The sequence below is a fragment of the Triticum aestivum genome, chromosome 5D, assembly GCF_018294505.1.
Source record: "Triticum aestivum cultivar Chinese Spring chromosome 5D, IWGSC CS RefSeq v2.1, whole genome shotgun sequence".
NCBI lineage: Eukaryota > Viridiplantae > Streptophyta > Magnoliopsida > Poales > Poaceae > Triticum > Triticum aestivum.
Genome location: NC_057808.1, coordinates 508,683,540 through 508,710,701, shown reverse-complemented (window position 1 = coordinate 508,710,701; position 27,162 = coordinate 508,683,540). Strand labels below are relative to the sequence as shown.

The 27,162-nt window shown below is 48.2% G+C and overlaps 3 protein-coding genes across 3 annotated transcripts; all 3 read right to left on the bottom strand.

Moving 5' to 3' along the window:
• Positions 1–311: 311 nt before the first annotated feature.
• On the bottom strand, positions 312–2,028 carry LOC123125818 (uncharacterized). The gene is made up of 2 exons (XM_044546266.1): positions 911–2,028; positions 312–549 (listed from the first exon to the last, which is right to left on the bottom strand). The coding sequence occupies exons 1-2, from the start codon at positions 1,980–1,982 to the stop codon at positions 515–517; spliced, it is 1,107 nt and encodes a 368-aa protein (XP_044402201.1). The 5' UTR covers positions 1,983–2,028; the 3' UTR covers positions 312–514.
• Positions 2,029–8,634: 6,606 nt separating this feature from the next.
• On the bottom strand, positions 8,635–10,381 carry LOC123123306 (uncharacterized). The gene is made up of 2 exons (XM_044543780.1): positions 9,188–10,381; positions 8,635–8,889 (listed from the first exon to the last, which is right to left on the bottom strand). Exons 1-2 carry the CDS (start codon positions 10,302–10,304, stop codon positions 8,855–8,857), a joined length of 1,152 nt encoding a protein of 383 aa, XP_044399715.1. The 5' UTR covers positions 10,305–10,381; the 3' UTR covers positions 8,635–8,854.
• Positions 10,382–24,095: 13,714 nt separating this feature from the next.
• Positions 24,096–25,832, bottom strand: LOC123123304 (uncharacterized). Its single transcript, XM_044543779.1, has 2 exons — positions 24,573–25,832; positions 24,096–24,365 (listed from the first exon to the last, which is right to left on the bottom strand). The coding sequence occupies exons 1-2, from the start codon at positions 25,717–25,719 to the stop codon at positions 24,331–24,333; spliced, it is 1,182 nt and encodes a 393-aa protein (XP_044399714.1). The 5' UTR covers positions 25,720–25,832; the 3' UTR covers positions 24,096–24,330.
• Between the last annotated feature and the right edge of the window lie 1,330 nt (positions 25,833–27,162).

The following is a 27,162-nucleotide window of genomic DNA, read 5'->3' as shown; positions in this document are numbered from 1 at the left end:
TGCATTCAGAAACCGCACCTTCTGTTCAGCGGAAATTCAAAGTGGGGCTAGGCTCATGCCCTATCTCGGGCTCGGGTTGAGCCTTTTCTCTAGAAAAAAGAATAGCAGATAACTGCTGCTGCTCCTGTGTATGTATTGTCGATTCCACCTGCAAGTCTGGTTATCCTGAGACGTATGTAGCTTGTTGTCACCATTCTCAAGAACACACAGTGACTGAAAAGTATTGCAAGCACGGAAGCAACAACTTCATTGCAAGCACAGTAGCAACATCTTCCCAAAAAAGTTCCATACAACAATAGTAAGACCAGAAGTACAAAAAATTAATTCAAATGTCTAAATAAAGTTACTACAGAACAAGAACTTCATAAACAAAGTCCCTACAGGTCCAGAGCTGCATTTGTGCCATATCTAACATCACTGCTAGTCTGCTACTACTACCACCTCCTGACTAAACCACAAGAGCTTGCTCCATTAACTTGAGCTTGACAAAGACTTGAAACACCAGCTGACTGGCTCACTGCCACTGGCCAAAACAAGCTGCTTCCATTGCTGCATAAATGCAAGAAAATCCAACATCAAATCAATTGATTGATGAACCAGGCTCAACTGAATGTACATTTTGCTTACTCATCGATCACAAGGACCGACAAGACATACATACACACACACACACACACACACACACACACACACACACACACACACACACACACGGTAAATCCAGACGTTTAAGAGAACATATATGTTACTGGTAATCCAGAGGAACATCTCTCTTTCTTGAGCACATATGTCGTCATGTCTAAAGTTTACTTGCCAAGAAACATATTTTCATTTCATGTTGCTAAGTGCCATTGAAGGATTGTAACAAGGAATCATACAGGTTTATATATATGCACATAAATAACAGTACCTGGGATGTAGAAGCTCACGTAGGGAAATATTTTTATGTCAGAAGAAGCACACACCGGCCTGACTCGCCCTGACTTGAGATGAACCATATAAGAACCAACACGTGCTCTCACAAAAATGACTTGGGTGCCCTCCGCGACGCCACTGATCACCAATGCATTTGCCCACCTCCTAAGCCCAAATTCACATGTTGGGAGCAGCGTCTTGAGATCAATTACCCTGAGTTTTGCCCATCCGATGGCTCCCACGGGTCCGGTCTCCCACGACCATAGGGTTAGATTTGTGACATCAACCACGGCAGCGAATCCCAGCCTGCCCTCTTCCACCGTCATGAGACGCCCACTGTGATCGATCGGTTTGTCGAACATTGACAAGCGGAGTGTACCAAGTTGGCACTCCACAATGCAACCAATGTTGAAGTAGAGTGCATCACCCAATAGGACGCTGGGCGCACCAAAGTTATTGGTATACCTGACATTGGGGTGGTGAAGGGAGGTGAGCTCGCTCCACACACGAGTCTCCGACGAGTACAGCCAGCCTGATGTGACGCCTTGCCGCTGATTGGTGGTCACGACGGCCAGACGGAAATGCCCTCCTTGGGAACCGTGGTGGTCGCAGCCCTGTGCGGCGCAGAGCACCGCCGCGCTGAAGCTGAAAGGGTGGTTAGGAGTCGAGGGCACGCGGCGCTGCTGGCCCGTCACAGGGTCCAAGACCATGAGGACAGAGGTGTTCCGGATGCGAGCGAAGAGGGCGCGGCCGTGGCGGCAGTCCATTGCAAACCAATCGGGACGGTCGTCGGGCTGGGCAAGGAAGAGGGCGGAGGTGGGAACGAAGCGGGATCCCTTTCGGAGTAGACAGTTGCCGTGTTGGAAGAGCCCGAGGACGGGAGGTGTTCCGTGGAACTTGCGGTAGCGGCGGCGAAAGCCCAAACCGGCGAGGATGCGGCGCCAGGGCTTGCAGACGGCGGAGGCACGGACGAGAGAGGCGGGCTCGTCCGGCGGAATGCGGAAAAACACCTCCTCGACGAGCTCCGGCAAAAGGCGGGGAAACGGATCCTCTAGGAGCTCGTCCATCAGCGCAGCCGGCGGCGGCAGGGTTTGGATGGGGGAAGAGTGGAGTACGAACTATACGGAGCGTTCGGTTTAGCCAGCTTGGGCTTCCTTCAAAGGACAAAAAAAAAAAGAAAGAAAATGAAGCAGCATTATTGTTCGGTGACGGTTTTTTTTTTCATTTTATTTATCAAAACAGTTTTCCATGCCATGGTACATTTTCTTTTACCGATAAAATTATATCCATGCCTCAAGAGATTTTTTTTTTTTTTTGAGAATCCATGTCTCGAGAGCTTGAATGTGGAACTTAGATGAGCAGGTGTGGGTTCTCCTAATGAAAATAATTCTGAATTCGAGGTAAAATCTTTGCGTACATTGTAATGCAAAAAAAAACATTTGAGGAAATGTTCGGTGTATACTCCATTGTTCCCGTCATGTATAATCTTTGCCATAAGAGCATTTTGGTCCTAGTGGAGAGAGTAGATAGCAAGCCTGACGATGTGAGCATGGGCATGAGGGTTCACAAGTTCAGCAGGACTCGCAAGCCGGTGGAGCACTCGTGCGACATGCGACTTCAAGTTCTACCAGTGCGCATTCTACTACACCGCGCATTACCAGTCCCCGCAGCACATGATCTGCCTCTGGAGTAAGCTGCAGACCGGTAGCGCTCAATGCTGCAACTCCAGATGACAAGGAACTGCTTTGTGATCAGGAAGCAGCTCTGGCTCTCCGGAGAATCAAACAGCAAGGATGAGTTTGAGTTTGATCTTGATTTGGAGGCTTTCTGAAGAATTAGCTTGCCTAATTCGCCCATTCGTCTGGTCAGTAGCTGATTAATTCAGTTGCTGAGGCTGACACTTGCTAGTGGCAATGATGATTTACTGCAATAGTGCAACCGAGGGTTTTATAGGAACGCTCCTCCCAAGTGCTCTTCTTCAGTCTTCATGTTTCAGCACAAAAGTTGCGGGGTCTGCGATGTTGCCACTTCAATTAGCTCATTTACACGGTAGATGTTTCAGATCTTCAAAAATTAGTGAATGTGAAATCCAAGTGTCATGATGGTGGTTATGGTAATCACCAGAGGGATAGATTATAAAGGATTATGTTAGTCCGAGGCATCAATGTCAGTGTCAAAACCGGAAGATCTCAGGTAGGGGGGCCGAGCTGTTAGATTGGATAGATGGGTAGCAAGAGGAAGAACACACAGTCGCTTACCCAGGTTCGGGCCATCTCTATGGAGGTAAAACTCTACGTCCTGCTCTTGCTTATATTATGAGAGTATCAAAGTACAGAGGTGATCTACCACGAGATCGTGAGTTGCAGTCTAAACCCTAGAGGTATGATGATGAATGTATGAATGTCCCTCTACGGACTAAACCCTCTGGCTTATATAGGCACTAGGAGTATCTAGGGTTACGCTTCATCAGTCCACCTATGAATATTGTATTGTACTCACACATTAGCAAGATGCTCATAACCGACACCATGGTGCTTCATTGCTCCCTCTACACTTTGCTCGACCTACTATGTTATCAAACACCATCTTACTTTTTTGCAAGAATATGTGCCTCATGGTCTTGTATACTGACCCCATTCAGTAACTTTGTTTCTTCTTCAAAGCAAAAGTTTTACTCAATTCCTCTTCAACCTTTTCTCGTACAATTGCTCAAAATTTTAAGTTTTAATCTTCAGACATGTATGTATCTGCAACGCTAAAGTGTCCATCCTACGTAGTCAATCTGACCTCCGTGTCAACCACGCCACACCTCCACATCGATCGTGATTTATACCTTTGTGACTTTTCTTCCCCCTCGGACACTTTGCACATCATGTCGCACATTCCATGACCCTCGCCTTTCACCTCCCTCAAGGCCATGCTATTGTCACCATCCACTCATCCCGCTCGCTGCTAATAAACTCATCCGGTCATCCGCGCCAGCTACCACTCGAGCATAGCTATTGCCTGTGCCTACTACGAGTAAAGACAACGACCAACCCACCTGTTGTCATCCTCTGCCACAAGCTATCGTGTGGGAGGAAATTATCGCCTCGTCTCATCCCCCTCCTCACAATTTACAACCACTACCATCTGAAGTCGCATGCGGAGAGGTGGAAACCTCATCCAGATCAGAGCCAGCACGAGCCCGGCATGGGGACAATGTTCTCACATGAGGATGGGAGTTGGTGCCATGGACACATCATGTCGCACATGCCATGACCCTCACCTTTCAACTCCCTCGAGATCGCGCTATTTTTAGCATCCACTCATCCCTCTACTTAGTAGTTTCTACCCATTTTTTGTGTTTGTTAAAAAAGCATTCCCTTTAATTTATTGCACAATATGTTGTGACATTCTTCATATATATTTTTAGATTTTGAACTAACAGCACTCATGCAATTACTTTGCATTATTTGTAATTGTTTCTGTAGCCCCTATTTATGCATTTATGTTAACAAGATACCCGCAACAACGCACATGATGTCATCTAGTTTGATCTAACTAGACCATCATGTGAGAGTGAGAAGTTCTATATTCATGTGCATTATACTCAGGCTAAAGGAACACAAGTTCCATGAAATGGCATTGTATTTAAACGACTACAACATTGACTGCTCTTGGACGCACGAGAGCAAGATGATACTCTATAGTTGCACAAAAATCATGAGTTATCTTCCAGGACCTTTTACTTAGCATGGAGGTTTACCTTAGCCCGCTCTAATGATTAAATCCACACATTTAACTTTTCTTTGTGATCAACTGATCCAATATGTACACATAGATCCAATATGTACACATCACAACAAACTCACCATGGCATTGTTGACCTAGATCGAGCACATAGCGCACAAGGGAAATGAAATGCCTCTACAAGTTTGACCATACCCTAGCTTTGTCTGAAAATACCTATGTACTCATGCGCAGAAGGTGGGTTGTGATGAAGAAGTGGTGATCACCCACGAGCACACAATCGGTGCACTACAAGGCAATGGTCCTTAGGGAGACCAATGATTGAACAACACATCCCTACCAATTACGGTCACTACCACTTTCATGCTCAAACAGAGGGGACTATATGGAGCTTTTACCAAATATTTATTTAGTCATTTTTTAGTGCATGCACGTTTCCACCTGTTGTTGATGATGCAACTTGAGACAACGAATGCAAATTCTTTCTCATAACATGGTGCTATAGAGGAACTGCACTGTCAATAAGATCAAAGCATCTACACACTTACCACTTCACTCATAAGGAACAATCGTATCGGGGACCGCACGTCGCCCCCTCGCGGGCGACATGGGAGGTCTCAGCCACCGCCGCCTAGCCCTCCCCCAGCGCTCACCTTCCCCTCTGCCGCTGCCAGTGGTCAGCGCCAGGCAAAACTTGTGCATGCGATGGCGACGGTGGAGGGCCTCTCCTCCCTCCCCGGATCCGCGGGCGGCACGGGCGCCCAAATCCGCGGGGTGCGGCCCTCCAGATGGCGCGGCGATTCCCAGCGGCGGTGCACGGGCGCCCAGATCCCAGGGGTGTGGGTCTTCCGGCAGCGTGGCGGCTCCCGCCGGCAGTGGGCTCGGGTGGCGGCAGGCTTGGGTGACGGCATGGGCCATGCGGCGGCGGATCCCGTCGCTCCGCTCATCATGAAGGAATCTGAACCTAGGGCGGTGGCCCCGGTAGGCATGGTGACGGCGCCCTCGGCTGGTGGCGCTCGCGGGTGGTCGATGGACGGCATCTTGACTGCGTGGGCGGTGAGTTGCCGGTGGATCTCCTCCCCGCTGCAGGCTCTCTCCTGCTGCACTTGGTGGCTTGCGATCCCGGTCGTCGGCCTCGGTGCGTTCGCGGGGGCTGGTAGAGGTGACATCGGTCCAGAGGAAATTCTAGATGACTCACTCACCCCGACGGTGGCGATGGCCAAGGTCGCCGTTCTCCTCCTTGCAAGCTCCGTCGAGGTCCCTGCCCTCCACGCCGACCCCATGCCAGGGTGAAGACCCAAAATCTCCTCAGATTGGGCGGCGGCGGCATTACGTGTGTCGTGCCCTTCTTGGAGGCGCTGCCTGGGGCATTCTGGTGCTCAGTTAGAGGAACTGCATATGGAGGGGATGGGACGAGTGGCAGCAGGTGGTATTCGCGAAGGAGGAGTGACGTGGCATCTGGCACGTCGACAACGGCGGGTCTCGGAGGCATGGAGCAGCAGGGTCTCGGCGGTGGGCGCGTGATGTGAACGAGCACGGGATGGTGGCATTGTCTGGCGTCGTGGTGGCGTCAACGGTAGCTAGGCCTAGCAAGGTCGATGCGTCATTACGTACAGTTCTCAAGATGGATCTGTGGAAGACGGTGGCGGCCTCTAAGAGTGCGCCGGACCGGTGTGTGCCCCAGACAAGGCAATGTGGCTTGGTTGGGGCCTCCGGTTTTAGATGTTAGGCTATGGTGCGAGGTATGTTTGGTATTCGGCTCGGACTATCTACACCCCTTCATCAAGTGGATAGGAGTAGCAACAGATGTTGCCAAGATAGTGGCTTCAGAAGTTCTGATATAGTACTTTGTAAGGTCTTTCTGAATAATTAATAAAGTGGTTGCATGCATCGCCCAGATGCAGAGGCCGGGGGTCTTCCTCCTTTTCGAAAAAAAACCACTTCACTCATAAGAGGCTCACAATAGTACATGCATATGCCCATGTGCTCCATATGATGGAATTGAAGTGCATGAAAGCATTCATCCCATGGTTGTTGCCCCATATCTCACAATGCTCTTATTTAAGCATGACCACGATTCATGAAGAAGTTGTCATGCATCCTTGAGGCCGAGCATGAAGTACAGCCTAATTGTTACTAGATTCATAGGCGCGTACACCACAAGCATATATGCATAAGTCTTGCATTTAATTGGAGCCAATGTTGTAATGTTATTGGAAACACAAACATTATAGGACTTGGAAGCATCGGGATTTGGGATAATGTTGTCATGTGTTTCTACGTCACCTAACAACAACATGATTGTTGGTTGCATACGAGCTCTTCTCAATCCTCGAGAGCATCCATGACTGCTCAAGTTTGGGCTACTATTTAGGATTTCAGGTTCTTGTCATGGGTATGGCACTCTTGCTTAGAGCTGTGATAGGAGACGAGGATGCTCTAGCCTACGACAAATACGTCATCTATCACCACGCCTAATCAGTTTTCCGTGCCTGCAATGGTGTCACTAGAATTAGATTGTTGGCATGGTGGATGTACGGGATCCCTAGAAGGCAGTGGCTGTGGAACACAACCATGACAATTGGCCAGAGTAATCACTAAGACAAGATCGTTTTATTTTGTGACTAGTGTGAGTATAAGAGGAATTCGTAGTCCTTAGATAAAGCTCTATGGTGTGTTGGTGCTATGGAGGACGTGTGGGCCAACGTTGTCAGTGTCTAGGCGATGTTTATGTTACCGGCCAGCCCATTTGGCATTATGTTTTCATTATCGAGCAAGCAGCTTAAGCTAGTTTATTTAAAAAGACCGGCTCGGTCAAAGGCCTGGTATTTTTTTGCCCTTTTTTCGGACCTATATATTGCCTCGTGAGATAAAAAGCATTGTTTTTTTTTACATTTAAATGAAACTAATTTCTGTTTGATGGTACATTTTCCCTCACCAATAAAACATTTATCTCGGTGCTACATGAACACTTTTTTTTCAAGCGAAGTCGGGAGGGGAGGCCCCTACCTATTTTCTTTTCATTTCATAGAAACAGCAAACCAGGTAAGCATACAAACAGTCTTACACACTCAGGAAGAGGAGAGAACAGGAGAAAAAACAGAGAGAGAGACCGAAGGGAGTAGCCTACACAAGTTAAAGACAAAGAAGATGCATTTCAGCCTTCGATCCTGCTTTGGATGGAGTCCACAACTCTGAGCGTTTGGCTGTGAGACCAGAGGCTCACCATCGTTGAACATTGCCTTGGCACTGTCAAAGGGGGGATTGAGATGGTGTCGAAAACTTTCCGATTTCGGGCGAGCCAAATCATTCAAAGGACTGCAAATAGTCACCATTTCCCACGATCTGTGCAATAGTGAACAATATTTTCACTCCATGGATTTCGTAGTGAAAATACTTCTTGATTCGAGGTAACATTTTTGCATACATTGGAATGAGAAAAAAAATCGCCATTGGAAATGTTTTTGCACACATTCAGCTTGTATGAGTTCAGGGGGTGAGATCATAGATGACATTTGACACCACAGCAGGCCTGCGGTTCAGTTTATCTGAAGAGCAAAGCGTTTTAAGCGAGCATCCAGAATTTTCCAGAGGAGAGTCAGAATGACAAAGGTGGTAAGCGAGGTCGGTAGACCCGGTGGTGTGACAACAGTCCAAACATTGTCGAAGGGTTTAATCTGTCCAACTCCAAATGCAGAAGCCAGTCAAAAATCTTGGCTTTGGTTGGAACCTAGATTTGATATGAAGACTTGGGTGACTGAGGGTAGTGACGATAGAAGCATATGCCCCATCCATCAGTATGTATGCGAGGGTCAATTGTCGACTAACGGAAGACAACAACTTCTTGCGGAGTCGGGTAGGCGAGCTAAAAAATATTAACGGAAGAACAGGTTGTGGAGTACCAGTCAATCATTTTGTGCATTCAGAAAGTACATTTCCTGAAAATTATCAACGACTGAAAATTATTGTAAGCAAAGGAGCAGCAACTTGTTCAACAAAGTTCCTGCACAACTTCCTAAACAAATTTCCATACACCACATAGTACTAACAACAGCAGTATTGGTCCTTGACGCAGCCTAAACAAAGTTACAGGTCCAGAGCTGCACTTGTGCCATATCTAACATCACTACTACCACTACCACCTCCCGACTAATGCACAAGAGCTTGCTCCATTAACTTGAGCTTGATAAACACTGGAAACACCAGCTCACTGCTCCTGGCCAGCACAAGCTGCTTCCATTGCTGCATAAATGAAAGAAAATCACAACATCAAAACAAATGATTGATGAACCAGGCTCAACTGAATGTACATTTTCCTTACTCGCCGATCACAAGGACCGGCAAGTCATCCAGACGTTTAAGAAAATAAATATGGACATATACTCCAGTCCAGAGGAACATCTCTCTTTCTTGAGCACATGTGTTTTCATGTGTAAAGCTACTTGCTAAGAAATATATTTTCATTCCATGTTGCCAAGTGCCACTGAAAGATTGTAACAAGGAATTGCACATGATTGTGCACATATATAGGTAATAGTACCTGGGATGTAGAAGCTCATGTAGGGAAAGATTTTTCTGCAAAGAGAAGACACCGGCCTGACTCGCCCTGACTCGAGATCAACCATATAAGAACCGGCACGTGCTATCACAAAAATGATTTGGGTGCCCTCCGCGATGCTACTGATCACCAATGCATGTACCCTCCTCCTGAATTCCAATGTTAGGGACATGGCACCAACAGGGAGCAGCGCCTCAAGATCAATTATCCTGAGTTTTGCCCATCCCATGGCTCCCTTGGGTCCAGCCTCTCTCGACCAAAGGGTTAGATATGCGGCATCCACCACGGCAGCGAATCCCAGTAGACCGTCTTGCGTCGCCATGAGAGTCCCATTGCCATCGATTGGCTTCTCCAACATCGACAAGCAGAGTGTACCAAGTTGGCACTGGATGATACCATCCAAGTTGAAGTAGAGTGCATCACCCACAAGGACGCTAGGCGCAGCCAAATTGGTAAATCTGACATTGGGGTGATGAACAGAGGTGAGCTCGCTCCACACGCGAGTCTCCGACGAGTACAGCCAGCCCGACGTGACCTCTTGAACATCATTGGTGGTCACGACGGCCAGACGGAAGTGCCCTCCTTGGCAACCGTGGTGGTCGCAGCCTTGTGCGGCGCAGAGCACCGCCGCACTGAAGCTGACCGGCGCCGCATTGAAGCTGACCGGGTGAATATAGGGGGAGGACACGAGGCGCTGGTGGCCCGACACAGGGTCCAAGACCATGAGGACGGAGGTGTCCCAGATGCGGGCGAAGAGGGCGCGGCCGTGGCGGCAGTCCATGGCAAACCAATCGGGATGGTCAGGCTGGGCAGGGAAGAGCGCGGAGGTGGGAACGAGGCGGGATCCCTTTCGGAAGAGCCAGTCGCCCCGTTGGAAGAGCCCCAGGACAGGAGGCGTTCCGTGGAACTTGCGGTAGCGGCGGCGAAAGCCCACATCGGCGAGGATGCGGCGCCAGGGCTTGCAGACAGCGGAGGCGTGTGCGAGGCAGGCGGGCTCGTCCGGCGGAAGGCGGAAAAATACCTCCTCGACGAGCTCCGGCGAAAGGCGGAGAAACGGATCCTCTAGGAGCTCGCCCATCAGCGCCGCCGCCGGCGGCATGGTGCGGCGGAGGCGAGGGTTTGGGTCGGGAAACGAGTGGACCGCGGCCTCTCCGGAGCTACAGTTTTCACCCTTCATATTTTTTTTTTACAGTTTTTACATTCACTAAGTGCATTTCACGCTGAGAAGGGAGTCAGTTGAAGATGATGGCGCATCGGCGGCCTCTGAAGAGGAGGTACGCCGGGCCAAATGAGAATCATCGGATGAAACTGCCGTGGGATGCTCTCTCCCACGGCGGTTCGCGAGCTCTTGAATCTACAGGAGCGTACCAAAGCAGAGCTAATTTTCCTTTCAAAATCTCACTTAAATAAATGTAAAGCCGACGAGCTTCGTCGAGTTTTAAATTTCGATTCAATGTTTGTAGTTGAGAGCGATGGCCGGGCGGGTGGCCTTGTCTTGTTTTATCAGAATATGAATAAAGTTGAGTTGAACTATGTGTCTAATAATTTTATTGATGTTCTTTTTATGAATGGGAATACTGTACAATGGCGTTTTACGGGGTTTTATGGGCACCCCAACTGGAGTGACCGTGCTCTGTCATGGGATGATATTCGAAACTTGTATAAAAAAGGCGATCACCCATGGGTAGTTTTAGGAGATTTTAATGAAGTTTTGCTCTCACCAGAGAAAGAGGGAGGGAATGCGAGACCAAATGTGATGATGAGAGATTTTCAAAATTGTTTGGGGGAATGTGGACTAGCAGATATGGGATGTATGGGTGATTTATTTACATGGAGGAGGGGCGAAATCAGGGAAAGACTGGATCGAGCAGTCTGTAATGTGGATTGGGCGAATACATTTCCTCGAGCGGCGGTTGTAAACGAAGAACATGTACACTCAGACCATCGCCCTATTATTTTAGACACGGAATATTTTGACAATAATATTTTTGACCGCTCAAAAAGTCGAAGGAAACAATTTGAAGCTCGATGGCTGAAAGAAGAGACGGTTATGGAAGTTGTACGTACAGCTTGGGAAAAAGCGAAGATGTTGGGCATAGGGTCGTCTCTCGTTGATCGTACAAGAGCGGTACATGCAGATTTGCACACTTGGGATCGTGATATCCTCAAGGGTCCGAAAAAAAGAATCAATAAACTAAAAAAAGATTTAGAAAAACTACGGAGAGGGCCTGTGAATGCTAACTCTCTTGCAAGTCAAAAGGAGATTATTGTATTGATTGAAAATTTATTGGAACAAGAGGAGATACACTGGCTACAACGGGGTAGAGCAAACTGGTTATTGCATGGTGACCGTAATACTTCTTTTTTCCATAACGCCGCAACAGCTAGAAAGAAGAGAAATTAGATAAAAAATTTGCTTGATGATAATGGGGTTTGGGTAAAAGACACGGAGATGAAGAATCATATTCTGGGATATTTTCCTAACCTATTTACTTCAGAAGTTAATCAACCGAACCATGAGGTCCTCTCCCTTGTAAAAAGGAAAGTAACAAATGAGATGAATAGGGCTCTCCTTGCCCCTTACACGGCCGAAGAGGTTAGGAAGGCACTCTTTGACATTGGTGATTTAAAGGCGCCAGGGCCAGATGGCCTTCACGCCATTTTTTACAAGAGATTTTGGGCTATGTTAGGGGATGATTTGACTGAAGAGGTTCTCAAAGCGGTGAATACATGTACTATACCTGATCGTTGGAACGATACTACAATAGTAATGATCCCAAAAGTTAACTCCCCAGAAAAGGTAACTCAATTTAGACCAATCAATTTATGCAATGTGGTGTATAAGGTCATTTCAAAGATGATTGCTGCTCGTCTGAAGACAATCCTCCCAGATATTATTAGCCCTACCCAAAGTGCCTTTCTGCCTGGAAGAATGATTACAGATAACATCTTAGTGGCTTATGAATGTTTCCATAAAATAAAAAATAAAAGGACTGGTAAAGAGGGCATGTGTGCAATCAAACTGGACATGCACAAAGCATATGATTGAGTGGAGTGGCCCTTTTTAAAGGAAATCATGTTGCGACTAGGTTTTCAGCAGGATTGGGTGAATTTAATTATGCAATGTGTGTCCTCGGTGGAATATCGGGTTCGTTTTAACACGGAAGAAACAGAGAGCTCCAAACCATCTAGAGGACTGAGGCAGGGGGACCCTCTCTCCCCATATCTATTTTTCTTATGTACGGAAGGCCTGACTGCACTCTTAGCTAATGTAGAGGAGAATGGAAGTATTTCCGGAATTAAAGTTAGCAGAGATGCCCCATCTATTTCAAATCTCCTCTTCGCGGACGATTCACTTATCCTGATGCAAGCTAATTCGATGAACGCGGAGGCGCTGAAATCAGTTTTGGATTCTTATTGTGCTGCTTCGGGGCAAATGGTGAGTGTTGAAAAATCTAGTATATTTTTTAGTCCCAACACAAAAGTGGAAGATAAGGCGCATATATGTACTTCTGAATATTATGACTGAAGCTCTCAATGACAAATATTTGGGTCTGCCTTCAAATGTGGGTATGGACAAAAGTGATTGTTTCGAATTCTTAATAGATCGAATTGTCATGAAAATCAGTGGTTGGAAGGAAAAGCTGTTATCAGCAGGAGGAAAGGAAATCCTTCTCAAATCGGTTGTACAAGCTATCCCAACTTATGCAATGTCCGTCTTTAAAATTCCTAAAAAAATATGTAAAGGAATCATTGACGCGATGGCGCACTTTTGGTGGGGTGATGAAGACAATCAGAAGAGAATGCATTGGATGGCTTGGTGGAAGATGTGTGTACCAAAAGACCAAGGAGGAATGGGTTTTCGAGACATACATTGTTTCAATCTGGCCTTGTTAGCCAAACAAGTGTGGCGCCTGCTTGATAATCTTGATTCCCTATGTGCCACCATTTTGAGAGCTAAATATTTCCAGATGGAGATTTAATGAATGCAAGTCTGAAAAAAGGATCTTCTTTCACTTGTCAAAGCATTATGGCCGGAGTGGGTTCTCTCAAAAAAGGTTATATTTGGAGAGTTGGTAATGGACAAAATATTGATATCTGGAGAGATGCATGGATCCCGAATGGGGCCAATAGGAAAATTATCACTCCTAGAAGAGGGCAGCTTCTAACAAAAGTTGCTGATCTTATAGATCCAATCAACAATTGTTGGGATGAAGATTTGGTAAGACAAACGTTGTGGCCAATTGATGTCCAGAGGGTGCTTACGATCCCCCTCCCCACGTATAACATGTCGGATTTCATAGCTTGGAGCTTTACAAAGAATGGACTGTTCACGGTTCGTTCTGCTTATCTGGAGGAATAGAAAACACAACATGGGAGGAAATTGCAACAATCAGATGGCATGGGAGGAACAAGTGTCAATACTATTTGGAGCAAGATTTGGAAATTATCTTGTCCAACAAAAGTGAAGATCTTTATTTGGCGTACCTTACATGGAACCCTCCCATGTCGTGTTACACTTGCTAATAGACATATGAAAGTTTCGCCCACCTGCCCATCATGTTCGAACGGGCATGAAGATACTAAACACTTATTATTTTTGTGTCAAAAGGCAAAAGAGGTGTGGGAGAAACTGGGATTGCACGAAGCCATTAAAAAAGCTTGCGTTGTCGATCGTGCGGGAGAGGCAGTACTCGAATTTCTACTTCTTATGCCAAAACACGAGCTATCTACAGGGGGCATACAGAATGTTCGCGAACTGATCGCTATAACAACCTGGTATTTATGGTGGGAAAGACGTTCGCTGGTCCATCATGGGAAGACCCAAGATGCATACCAAATTTCGATGGGAGTCCGTGCTATAACAACAAACTATGTTATTGCCCAATCCTCCAAGGCAACAAATAGAATGGAGGGATAGACGAGACCCCCTCTAGGTTTTGTCAAATTAAATGTCGATGCTTCTTTCGATCAAGACATGCTTAGAGGCACAGCGGGAGCTGTACTTGGAGATGATAAAGGAAGATTTATTGTTGGAGGGAATTGGAAGATGGATTGGTGTGCAGATGTCTTAACAGCGGAAGCTATGGCACTATGTTTTGGCTTATTACTTGCACAAAAGGCGGGAAGCAACCGACTTGTTGTTAACTCCGACAATATGAAAGTAACTGACACGATGAAGAGTGGAGGACATATAGCGGGAGCGGCGGCAGCTGTGTTTGATGATTGTTATTTTATGGTTTGTGATTTTCCGTTAGTTAGATTTGAACATTGTAATAGGAAGGCAAATAAAGTAGCTCATGAAATTGCCAGAGTAGCTAAATTTTCTGAGACAAGGGATTGGTTTGAGGAACCTTTGAACGATATTGTAAATTTTCTTATAGACGATGTAACCATTATTAGTAATAAATAAAGATGATGTTTTACTTTCAAAAAAAGAGCATTTCACGCTAACCCGCAAATTTGGTCCGGCATCCGTCTGCGGACATGGATGTGCGAGCCGGTCATCCAACGATATCCGCATACATTTCAAGCTGGGTTTTAACTAACCAAATGAAATTCGTGCAAACACAATAGATTTTCACATCAACCGAACGAAATTCGTGCAGACACGATGAATGTTCACATAAACCGGACGAAATTCATTACATTTCAAACATTTTTTTCACTATATTTCAAACATTTAGAAGAAAAGAAACGGCCCAACCCTAAACCTATCCTACAGCGGTGCCCGTGGTCCATTTCCTTCGTATTCCGCATCAGCGATCATGTCCTCCTTCTTTCGTCTCCATGACGGCGGCGGGCTTCATGACCCGTGAAGTGGAGGTGCACATTCCGGCTAGGAAGAGTAGAACATGAGATATGGATCGGCCCACATGGGGCACAATGCCCTGTCGCCTCCCATGCCTTACTCATCCTCGAAGGAGTCCGCGACCTGTCCGTCGCCGTTACCAGTGGACTTGAGGTCGATGATGGACGTGGACGGTCTGGCACTGTCCATCTGCCACACGTGCCCCCTGAAAGTTGGACGGGGGTGCGTAGGAGGCGCAGCTGGCAGCGTTCATGTCCTCGACCGCCTGCGCTGCCAGCGCTCGTGCGGCCGCGTCCGCATTTGGCTGCGCCGGCACTGCGTTGAGAGTGGCGCGTTAAGAACGCACGGCCGCATAGAGCGCCCGCTGCTTCGCAACGAAGTTCGAGTTCGCCGCAGCCATGGCGGCCACGGCCTGCTCGCTTGCACGCTCACCGTAGATTTGGCCCTCCGCCAGTTCATGCTACCCGAGGGGAAGATGGTTGTACCTCTGCTCCTCATGCGCCTGCTGGAACGCCGACATAGGAGCCGGCGCAGGATGTTCCTCATCCACCATGGCGGCGGCATAGCGCGGTTGGCCTGCTCCATGGTCATGACGGCAAGCACAAGCGCCGGCTCAGGCCCGGTGTCGTCGTCGAACCTCGTCTTCATTGTGGGGTCATCGTCGAAGACCTCGAGCGAGCTAGCCGGCAAGTTGGCCTCGATCCGCCTAGCACGGCGTCTCTGCAAGGTACCCGGAAGGGCGGCGATCTCGTGCTTCATCTCCGTCGACGGGCTCTCCCCAGTGTTCCCGCTCGCGGTCATGGTGAATGTGGTGCAAGGGAGGAGGATGTGGAGCAGATGTGTTGTGGTGTGGAGTTTAGCCGGGTGTGGCCGCCTTTAAATAGCGGATTCCGGTGAGGCCAAGCATCCGGGTGCGTCAATGCGTGAAGTCGGAGTTGGTTCCTTGGCCGACGAGCCCGCTTAATGACGGCATGCGGACGAACAGGCGTGGTAGATATCTGTCTGTCTCGTACAACATACGTCTCTCTGGCATTGAACAGGCACAAACACCGGCGATGCGGCGCGGGCTGTGCTCTTGGCCGGCGCGCCGCTTCAATGCCGGCGCTAGTGAGAAGTCGCATCCGCTCTGGGCCGACGTCAATGCGGAGAGGCCGCTCTACAACGACATGAATGCGGGCAATTGGCGCCTGGCTCAGGAACGCACATGAGGGCGAAAGGAGGGTTTTTGGTGGCCCGGGATAGTCAGGAGCGGGCGTGGCAGCGGTCCCGACGTCCGCAGAGCCCCCTCCGCCCCCCCACCCCAACCACCGCCACACACACACACACACTTTGTCTCTGGTTTGCAGGGAAAATAAGTCCGGACCGCCGATCGGACCAACGATCCATTTTAATTGAAATGATTTCCCTTTGATGGAACATTTTCTTTTTTCTATGCCTGAACAATTTTTCATGTAATTAATTACTTTCTTTACATTGATTTTTTTTTTGTTCGGCATAAGAGCAACTCTAACCTTATCCCTATAATTCCTATAATCGGTTAGATAAGTAAACATCTGGTTTTTCTCCTCTAATCTGGAATGAGCTAAAACCCTAAAATCGTTAGTGGAGTAAAAAATTTACTCCGAGCGGCTGCCGACGCTTAAATATACTCGACCTCTCGGCCGCCGAGTAAAAAACTCTTCACACCCCACTCGCCTCACCTACCACCCACCCACCACGCAACTCATCGCTAGCGCCGCCCAATCCACGTTGGCGCGCCCCCCAACATCACCCACGTCCACCCCGCCGCCGATGCAGCCACGAGGTGGAACGCCGGTTGTACGAGGAGTACACGGCGGGGAGGACAGAGGTCATCGTCCTATCCAATGACGACCACAGTGGCATCGACGGCTCCGGCCCTGACTATGATGGCAGGGCTGAGCAGAGCGGAGTGGAAGGAGCCCGTGGCTCGCAGCAAAACCGAGAAAAAAGGTTATGCAGTACTCTTCTTCAACTCCAAGTTTTACGGTCACTCATATGCACATTGCAAAAGCAGGCACGCTAGACTGATCCTGTGGCATATGAGTTTGATTTCAACTTGAAGCATTTCTCCAGCAATGCCGACAAGTTCAACAGGATTCGTCAGCCGGTGGAGTATTCACACAAACTGCATGCAGAGACGCAATAACTTCACAAACAAAGCTCCACAATGGGTAGTAACATAGACTAGTAATATGTTCATGTTACTACTTTATGTTACTACCTTTATAGTTGGGAGTAACATACGTGTGATAACATGCAACACTTTATTTATTAGACTATAGACACATCTTGCCTTGATATGTGTGATGTTACTCATACTATCAGTAACTAGCTATGTTACCACTTTCCTCTTTTTCTTCATTTATTGCTTGTCACATCATCTACGTTATCTAGATATGTGTGATGTTACTACCTATGTTACTCCCACTATGGGTAGTCTAACCTCCTAAACTAACACCAGTAGTGATCTCACAGATAGATCCAGAACATCACTACTATCACCTCCCCCTCGATCCAAAACCCCTTGCTCCAGTAACTCGAGCTTGACAAACACTTACAAACAGTCTTACACATGCAGGAAGAGAGGAGAATGGGAGAAAAAAGGCCTTTTTCACTGTTCTGGCCTTATGAGGAAATGTTAACACAAATGAACTCCTTCAAAAACTATTTCATAATCTGACCCTTTTCGGAAACGCCACAGACCGTGGCGTTGCTGCACTATACGAAAACGCCAACCTAGCTCGCGTTGCTGGCCTGGGCGAGACACTACGTGGCAGGGAATAAACGCCACAGCGTGTGGCGTTCCCGGAAACGCCAAGCCCCTTGGCGTTGCTGCCCAAATGCCAAACGCCAATGCTAGTGGCGTTTCAACTAGCTTGTTTAGATTTGCCACTTATTTATAAAGGGGAGCAACGCAGGCTAGTTCGGCGTTTCTAAATAGAGAAAAAACGTCACGGCTTGTGGCGTTACCGAAAAGGTCAGATCATGAAATAGTTTTGAAGGAGTTCATTTTGTGCTAAGATTTGCTGAGAAGGTCAAAACAGTGAAAAAGGCCGAGAGGAAACAGGGAGGAAGACCCAAGGGAGCAGCCTACACGAGTTATAGATTAAAATCGCGGGAGAAACGATTTCGCGGCGTCCTCTCCCAGAAGCTATTGCAGCCGCCATAGCGGGCAATCGCGGCAAATGGCGGAACTTTTTCTGGTGGGAGAGATGATTTTGGAGGGTTTTGCTGATTTTTGAGCTATTTAGAGGGTTATGTAGAGGATTTCGCGGCAGCAGCCATAGCTTAGCGGCGAGGCTCTCGGGCAGCTATCGCGGCTATTTTAATCTATGACACGAGTTAAAACAAAGAAGATACATGTTCAGCCTTCAATCCAGCTTTGGATGGAGTCCAACTCTGAGCGTTTGGCCCTGCGAGACCTATGCCTCACCATCTCTGAACATTGCCTTGCCACTGTCAAAAGGACTGCAACAGTCACCATTTCCCACGATATCTGCAATAGTGAACAACTTTTTCACTCAATGGATTTTTATTCTTCATAGTGAAAATTCTTCTTGATTTGAGGTAACATTTTTGCGTACATTCTAATGAAAAAAATCATCCCAGGAAATGTTTTTGCACACTTTGAGCTTGTCAGAACTCAGTCCATGAGTCCAGAGGGTGAGATTATAGATGGCATTTGATAAAACAGCAGGGCGTGCAGTTCAGTTTATCTGAATACCAAAGCGTTCTAAGCGAGCATCCAAAATTTTCCATAGAACAGTCAGAATGACGAAGGTGGTGAGCAAGGTCGGTAGACCAGGCGGCGTCGCAATGGTCCAGACGTCGTCGAAGGGGGTGAAAGGTGGCCGTATTCAGACAACACGCCATACGCGTCGAGAAGCATGACAAGTGAAGAGCACTAGAGCAGGTGTTGCCGATCCTCGGTTTGCCCGGTTGCATCTAGGGTTTGCGGCTTTTTCCAGTAATGTTTTGTGATGAAGATTCTTCTTAGTGTATAATCTGTCCGAGTCCAAATGCAGAAGCAAGCCGAAAATCTTGACTTTGGTTGGAACCTAGATTTGATATTTAGACTTGGGTGACTGACGGTAGCAGCATATGCCCCATGCATAGTGAACAGCGATCCATCCATGAGCACGCATACGAGGTTCCTGCACAACTTCCTAAACAAAGTTCCTACACCACATACTAAGACCAGCAGTATTTGTCCTTAACCGCCTAGACAAAGTTACTACAGTCTACAGGATAGCAACTTCCTAAACAAAGTTCCCACAGATCCAGAGCTGCGCTTGTGCCATATCTAACATCACTACAACCACCTTCTCTTGATCCAGAAGCGCGTGCTCCATCACCTAGAGCTTGATAAACACTTGAAACACCAGCTCACTGCCCCTGCCCAGTACAGCCTGCTTCCATTGCTGCAGAAATGCAAGAAAATAATAACATAAGCTCAACTGATTGATTTGATGAATCAGGCTCAACTGTATGTACGTTTTCCCCTCTCTTTTTTTTTGCGGATCATATGTACGTTTTCCTCGACAGGTAAATCCAGACGTTGAAGAGAATATAAGCCTGTACTCCAGAGGAACATCTCGCTTTCTTGAGCACATATATCGTCATGTCTAAAGTTACGTGCTAAGAAACATATTTTCATTCATGTTGCTACGTGCCACTGAAAGATATATATATATATATATATATATATATATATATATATATATATATGCAGTATGCACATGAGTAACTATAGTACCTGGTATGAAGAAGCTTGCGTAGGGAAAGAATTTTCTGCCATAAGCATACACCGGCCTGACTCGCCCTGACTTGAGATCAACCATATAGGAACCAACATGTGCTCTCACAAAAATGATTTGTGTGCCCTCCGCGACGCCACTGATCGCCAATGCATGTACCGACCTCCTAATGCTAATGCTGAATTCACATGTTGGGAGCAGCGTCTTAAGATCAATTACCCTGAGTTTTGCCCATCCAATAGCTCCCACAGGTCCGGTCTCGCACAACCATAGGGTTAGATTCGTGACATCCACCACGGCAGCAAACCCCAGTCGACCGTCTTCGTTCACCATGAGAGTCCCAATGCCATCAATCGGGTTATCAAACATTGACAAACGCCCATTCCCATCGACCGGCTTCTCGAACATTGACAACCGGAGTGTACCAAGTTGACACTCCACGATGCCACCAACGTTGAAGTAGAGTGCATCGCCCACAAGGACGCTAGGCGCACCCAAGTTATAGGTACATCTCACATTGGGGTGATGAGCAGAGGTGAGCTCGCTCCACAGGCAAGTCTCCGACGAGTAAAACCAGCCCGATGTGACCCTATGCTGCTGATTGGTGGTCATGATGGCCAGACGGAAATGCCCTCCTTGGCAACCGTGGTGGTCGCAGCCTTGTGCGGCGCAGAGCACCGCCGCACTGAAGCTGGCCGGGTGGTTACAGGGCGAGACCACGAGGCTCTGGTGGCCCGTCACAGGGTCCAAGACCATGAGGTGAGAGGTCGTGCCCAAGCTGGCGAAGCGGGCGCGCCCGTGGCGGCAGTCCATGGCAAACCAGCAGGGCCGGTCGCGCTGGGCAGGGAAGAGGGCGGAGGTGCGAACGAAGCGGGCTCCCTCTCGGAAGAGCCAGTCGCCCTGTTGGAAGAGCCCCAGGACGGGAGGTGTTCCATGGAACTTGCAATAGCGGCGGCGAAAGCCCAGATCGGCGAGGATGCGGCGCCAGGGCTTGCAGACGGCGGAGGCGTGTACGAGGCAGGCGGGCTCGTCCGGCGGAAGGTGGAAAAATACCTCCTCGACGAGCTCCGGCGAAAGGAGGAGGAAGAGATCCTGTGCGAGCTCGCCCATCGGCGCCGGCGTCGGAGGCGAGGGTTTGGGTGGGGAAAGTGGAGACTCCACGGAGCAGGTCTGCAGGTGTGCTCGCTGGATGGCTACTACACGGTTCGTTTTTTTTAACACACTTGAGACGCAAGCATTCATACATACGCACATACGCTCACCTCTATAAACGCACACACATCCTATCCGTATGAGCACCTTCGAGAGATTGAGCCGACATATCATCTTGAGATTTATGAAGTCACCATAGGCGCCTCGTCGTTGACGGGAACATCTCCTCCCACTGAAAGCACATCGCCGGAAATCTTGAAATAAATCTAAAAATAATGCGATCATCAGGACTTGAATTTTGATGGGCTGAGAATACCACTGTATAGGCATAGCGCAGTGCTACCTTCGGTATGACTGTACGATGTCAATTGATCTGCTACCTTATTTTATTTAGGTATAAGTTTCATAGTAATAAACGCTCTCTTTTTCATCAAGAACTGGATCTCAGAACAATATGATCATATCCAGAACACAATGAGACCTCGCTATAGAGTGTCGCCAACACCTGGGTCCGACTAGACAATAACTGAGACTTTCATATGTTGTATTGTCAAAGCCATGCCTTACATCAAAACATGAATTTTTGCTTCCAGAGCATCATTGCAGTTAATAAAAACCAATAAAACAACACATTTTTAGAAAACAAATCCCATGTGTGTATGTGGGCATCTGTATTTTTTTACTTTGTTAAAAAGAAGAAGAAAAATCTTGTGACTTATTCTCAACTACAATTTTCATATTCACTAATGATTTAATTCAAGGCTGTGCAACATGCATCTTTGTAGTGGTGGAAGCATTTATTGTAGGGTAATAAATACAATTTTCCAGTGTTCTAGTTTAATTGAGACAATTTCGTGTTTGATGGGACATTTCTCTTATCTATGTCTCCATGCTATGTGACCAGTTTTTCATGCAACCGGATGCTTTTACATGAAGGCTTATGTGTATACTCAAACACAGATGTTAGATATATATTTGGTAGTAGAGATTGCCCGGATTAGATAAAGTTATTTTCATCTTATCTTTAGGAGGTGTCTTGCCCTTCAAGTCTTGTGCTCAATATATACTCGTCCTTGAGGCTCAATAATACATCCATCATATTCCATCAATCCCTCTCTCCCTTCTAACATGGTATCAGCCTTACCTCGATCATAAACCCTAGCCGCCGCCGCTTTCGCACCCGCGCGCTGCCCCCGGGGCGGTCGGCCTCCATGACCGCCGCCGGGGGCCGCGCCGCCCGTACCTAGGGTTCGTTCGCCGGTCGTGTTGACTGGCTGCCCTAGAGAGTCTTTTTCCCGAGCCCTTGCTCCGGTTTTTTCACTCTCTCGCCGGTCGTTTTGGTCGGCTTTTTTTGGGGTTTCCGATCTATGCTTGATCGGTTTGCGTCGCCCGCCGCCGCCGTCAACCCCCGTGCGCCTCTACTCCGACACCGGTGCGACCAGCAGGCTCTTCACCGATCCGGCGGCCTCGCGCGACAGGCGGCCCCTCACGGCCGTCGTCCACGCGACGGCCCGCTCGTCGATCTACGTCGGCCGTCACCGCCCCAACTCGGCGGCCCATCATAACCGTCGTTCGCGCGCTGGTCGCCTGTTGATCCACGCCACCCGCCTCCGCTGCGTCTGGACGAGACGACCCTGCGGTCTGCCTCACCGGCCTCGTCCGCGGCTGTGTCGGGCCGGCTGCGTCAGGCTCGTTGGCTGCCTCAGCTCGGGCGCCGCTGCTATGTTGGTCACTCGGGCGGTCGAGCCTCGTTGCCCGGGCGCTGACGCTGCTTTGGCAGCCCGGGTGCCGATGCTGACACGCTCGTTCGCACGACGTCCCACGCTGTCCGTCATCGCCGGCTTCATCTCGAACTCCGCCGCCACCCCGCTTCCACCGAGCAGCGTCCCCGACCTCGCGCGCGATCGGCTTGATCACCCGCTCGCTGCCGCGAGCCGTCCCATCTACGCCGCGCGCCCCTCCACCTATCAAGCAACGGGTTGCCGCTGCGTCGCACCGTCGGGCCGCAGCGCCGCCGCCCCGTGGTTCTTCTCTCGGTTGCATCGACCCACGTCACCACTGCATTGCCCCTTCGGACCATAGTGTTGCGGCCCGCGGTCCACCGCCGCAACAACGGATGTGCTCTTCACTCACGGCGAAACCGAGATAACGATGATGCGATACTCTTCTTCATTCTCAATATTTTTACGATCTCAATATTTTTACGATCACTCAGATGCACATTGCGAAACCAAGCTCGGTAGGCTATTCCTGTGGCATATGATGTTGATTTTAACTTCAAGCATTTCTCCACCAAAGCTGAGAAATTCAACCGTTGTCGTCAGCCGGGGGATTATTCGTACCACGTCAGGTTCTACCAATCCAGCATGTTCCGATGGCTACTACCAATCCCCGCAACACATGATCTGCTTGTGTGTTACTATCGACCCCACACGACATTCATGTGCTTAGCAAAATGCCTATGCAGTGCCACTGCTCCGCAGCCCGCAGGGTAAGGATTGGCAGGATCATATAAGAACCTTAAGAAAGGATTCAGAAAAACACAGCACAAAGAAGATACTTTTGGGGAATTCTTGGGCTACCCTTTCTTTTGGCATTTTTGAAATATATCTTAGCACAAAGGAGATACTTTTGGAAGAATATTTTTTTGGCAGCGGATAGGGTTTAGTCTGAGATCAAAATCTGCTCTTACCTGACTTTTATACCCCAGGTTATGGTCAAAATACTCCTACCAACTGAAGCAAAAGAGGTGAAGTTGGACGCGCGGGAAGGTGACAAAGCAAGTGCTCTAATTGAGGGAATTGAACTTGGGCCGTTGGATGCTGCTTGGACGTCCAAGATTAGAAGATAGTGCCACTGTCTCCGTTGTCTGAATCTGAACAGTGGGTGTTTAACTGAAGAAATAGCTGCAGTTTCTGATGAAAGGATTAGAGCAGGGGATTCGTTGTGTGCTAGGGCCTGAAAGGATTAGAGCAGGGAATTTGCTGTGTGCTAGGACCTGATATTTTTCTAGATCAAGTCAGACCCTGCTCATCAGAAAGTACCTAGATGATATTTCACAAGATCGCAAAATGACTGAAGAGATCTTTACAAACTGCAAGCAGGGAAGCAACAACTTGCTAACGAAGTTCCAAAACCCAAAACTGACACCAGCAGCAACATCACAGATGCAAAGCACAGACGCAGCAACTTACTAAGCAAAGTTCCACGCGCCAATGCTAAGACCAGCAGTATTGGTCCTTAACCCAACTTACACAACGTTCCTACAGATCCAGAGCTGCACTTGGGCCATATCTAACATTACTACTACCACCTCCCCTTTGATCCAAAAGTACTTACTCTAGCAGCAACTCAAGCTTTGCCAAAGAACTTCAAGCACCAGCTCACTGCTCCTGGCCGTTACAGGCTACTTCCATTGCTGCAGAAATGCAAGAAAATCATAACATAAACTCAATTGATTGATTGAATCAGGCTTAACTGTATGTACATTCTCCTCAACAGGTAAATTCAGACGTCTCTTTCTTGAGCACATATGTCGTCATGTCTAAAGTTACTTTTCATTTCACTGAAAGATTGTATCAAGGAATTGTACATGATTTATATGTATGCACAAAAGTAATAGTACCTGGGATGTAGAAGCTCATGTAGGGAAAGATTTTTCTGCCAAGGCGAGACACCTTCCTGGCTCGCCCTGCCTTGAGATCAACCATATAGGAACCAACTTGTGTTTTCACAAAAATGACTTGGGTGCCCTCTGCGATGCCACTGACAAGCATTCCACGCACCCACCTGCTAATCCCAAATTCATAGGCTGGGATTGGCAGGGCACCATTAGGGAGTAGCCTCTTAAGATCGATTGCCCTGAGTTTTACCCATCCCGTGGCTCCCTCCGGTCCACTCTGCATTGACCATAGAGTTAGATTTGTGAAATCAACCACGGCAGCGAATCCCAGCCTGCCATCTTCCGCCGTCGTGAGACGCCCATTGCCATCGATCGGCTTCTCATACATTGACAAGGGGAGAGTACCAAGTTGGCACTCCACGATGCCACCAGTGTTGAAGTAGAGTGCATCACCCACAATGACGCTAGGCGCACCCAAGTTATAGGTATACTCCACATTGGGGTGATGAACAGAGGTGAGCTTGCCCCACACTCGAGTCTCCGACGAGTACATCCAGCCCGATGTGACGCTTTGCCGCTGATTGGTGGTGACGATGACCACACGGTAGTGCCCTCCTTGGCAACCGTGGTGGTCGCAGCCTTGTGCGGCGCATAACACCGCCGCACTGAACGTGAACCGGAGCTCGCCGAAAGTGTCGTCCACCGGTGAGGGTAGGCGGCACCCTTGGCCCGTCATAGGGTCCCAGATAATTAGTCCAACGGTCCCCCCTTCCACGACGTTCCGGTAGGCGGGGTCGAAGGCGAAGATGGCGGGGGCGAAGGCGAAGAGGGCGCGGCCGTGGCGGCAGTCCAGGGGAACCCAGCGAGGATCGTTAGGCTGGCCATGGGGGAGGGCGGAGATGGGGAAGAAGCTGACGTCCTTCTGGAAGAAACCCAGGACGGGAGGTGCTCCGTGGAACTCGCGGTAGCGGCGGCGAAAGCCCGAATCCGCGAGGATGAGGCGCCAGGGCTTGCAGACAGCGGAGGCACGGACGAGACAGGCGGGCTCGTCCGGCGGGAGGCGGAAAAATACCTCCTCGACGAGCTCCGGCGAAAGGCGGAGGAACGGGTGCTCTACGAGCTCGTCCATCAGCGCCGCCGCCGGCGGCATGGTGCGGCGGTGTCTAGGGTTTTGGTTGGGGAAGAGTGGAACCAGTACTACATGGGGAAGAGGGTTTGGGTTTGGGTGCGGCGGTGTCGAGGGTTTGGTCGAGCTGCCTTGAAGGAAAAAAGAAAAAGAAAAGAGAAGACGATAATATTATTATTTTTTGCGGAGGAGATGGCGATAATATTGGATAGTACAATATGTAAAATCATCATACAACAATGTATTTTTAGACTTTTAGAAGACAAAACAAATTCTGTGACTTATTTTTAACTGAAAATTTCACATTCACTCACTTATTTCAAGGAAGTGCAACATGCATCTTTGAGGTGATGGAAGCTTTGTTTTTTTGGTGTGACACGTGCATTTTTCTAGTGAGATGGAAATATCGACGTTCCATTTAAAATGAAATGATTTCCCGTTTGATGGGAAAAAAATCTCTTATCTATGTCGCCATGCTATGTGAATAATGTTTCCATGCAATGGATTCTTTTCTTCATATCGAAAATATTTCTCAATTTGAAAGAAAAACTACATGAGTTGTAATGAAAAAGAACTATTGAGGGAAGTATTTTCGAAAAATAGTGGATACATCGTATGGCGTGTCGAATCAATCCACCAATGGAAAGAGAGGAGTTGATGTAGATCAACGCGTTTAGTACTTCCCATGAAAAGACTCCCATGCAATTAGGTTTTCTCCTCCTCCTGTCAGTGTCGCCGCCTTTCTGACCCGCCTGCGATGGCCTTTGGGCCATGGAGGTGCGGATGACCTTGAGAAACCGGCCGAAGGGGAGGGGGCCGCTCTTGTTCTTGTTAGGTTTAGCGTCTTGGTTGGGTTGTATGGTGGCGGCGATGTCTTTCAGTAGGAATAATGTCTCTGACGTTCGATCCCATTCTTAATGATGGTCTTCATCAGATCTCGCGGGATTCGATCAATGATGGTCTTTGGCAGATATATTTCGATCCAGTCTTCGTTCATGTGTTTACTTGTTTGATCCTTCCGATCTACAACTCTCTTTATCGCTGATAGTTGTTCCTTTGGTGTGTTGCTCCAGTGGGACCTTAGTACGACGACTTCTCGAGTGTTTAGTACATCAAGGATTGCTCCGCTCTGGGTGGGGCGCTTTCGGCTGCTTCAATGCTTGTAGGTCACTAGGTTGTCCATGGACCTGCTTGTAATTTTATTACCTCCCAAAAAGAAAATCAATTCGCTGCTGCCACGTATCAATCCGAAGGAAAATGCATGACGACAGCATGGATGGTGGAGCGAAGCTACTTCAACGATGACAACACCCCAACGCGTGCCATAGTTTGCAACATAGCCTGAGTTGCGGACCTTTCATAGTGTGGAAGAAGAATAAGCCAATACTATGCGAAAATCCTAATCTGAGCTCAAGCTCAAATGCTATTGACATGAATAGTAAAAAAAGATTAATAAAAAATATATAA

Coding starts and splice junctions, on each gene's coding strand:
- LOC123123304 (XM_044543779.1), bottom strand. CDS start 25,719: ATGCCGCCGGCGGCGGCGCTGATGGACGAGCTCGTAGAGCACCCGTTC. Junction 24,366..24,572: donor CATGAGCTTCTACATCCCAG/GTACTATTACTT, acceptor GCATTTCTGCAG/CAATGGAAGTAGCCTGTAAC.
- LOC123125818 (XM_044546266.1), bottom strand. CDS start 1,982: ATGGACGAGCTCCTAGAGGATCCGTTTCCCCGCCTTTTGCCGGAGCTC. Junction 550..910: donor CGTGAGCTTCTACATCCCAG/GTACTGTTATTT, acceptor GCATTTATGCAG/CAATGGAAGCAGCTTGTTTT.
- LOC123123306 (XM_044543780.1), bottom strand. CDS start 10,304: ATGCCGCCGGCGGCGGCGCTGATGGGCGAGCTCCTAGAGGATCCGTTT. Junction 8,890..9,187: donor CATGAGCTTCTACATCCCAG/GTACTATTACCT, acceptor TCATTTATGCAG/CAATGGAAGCAGCTTGTGCT.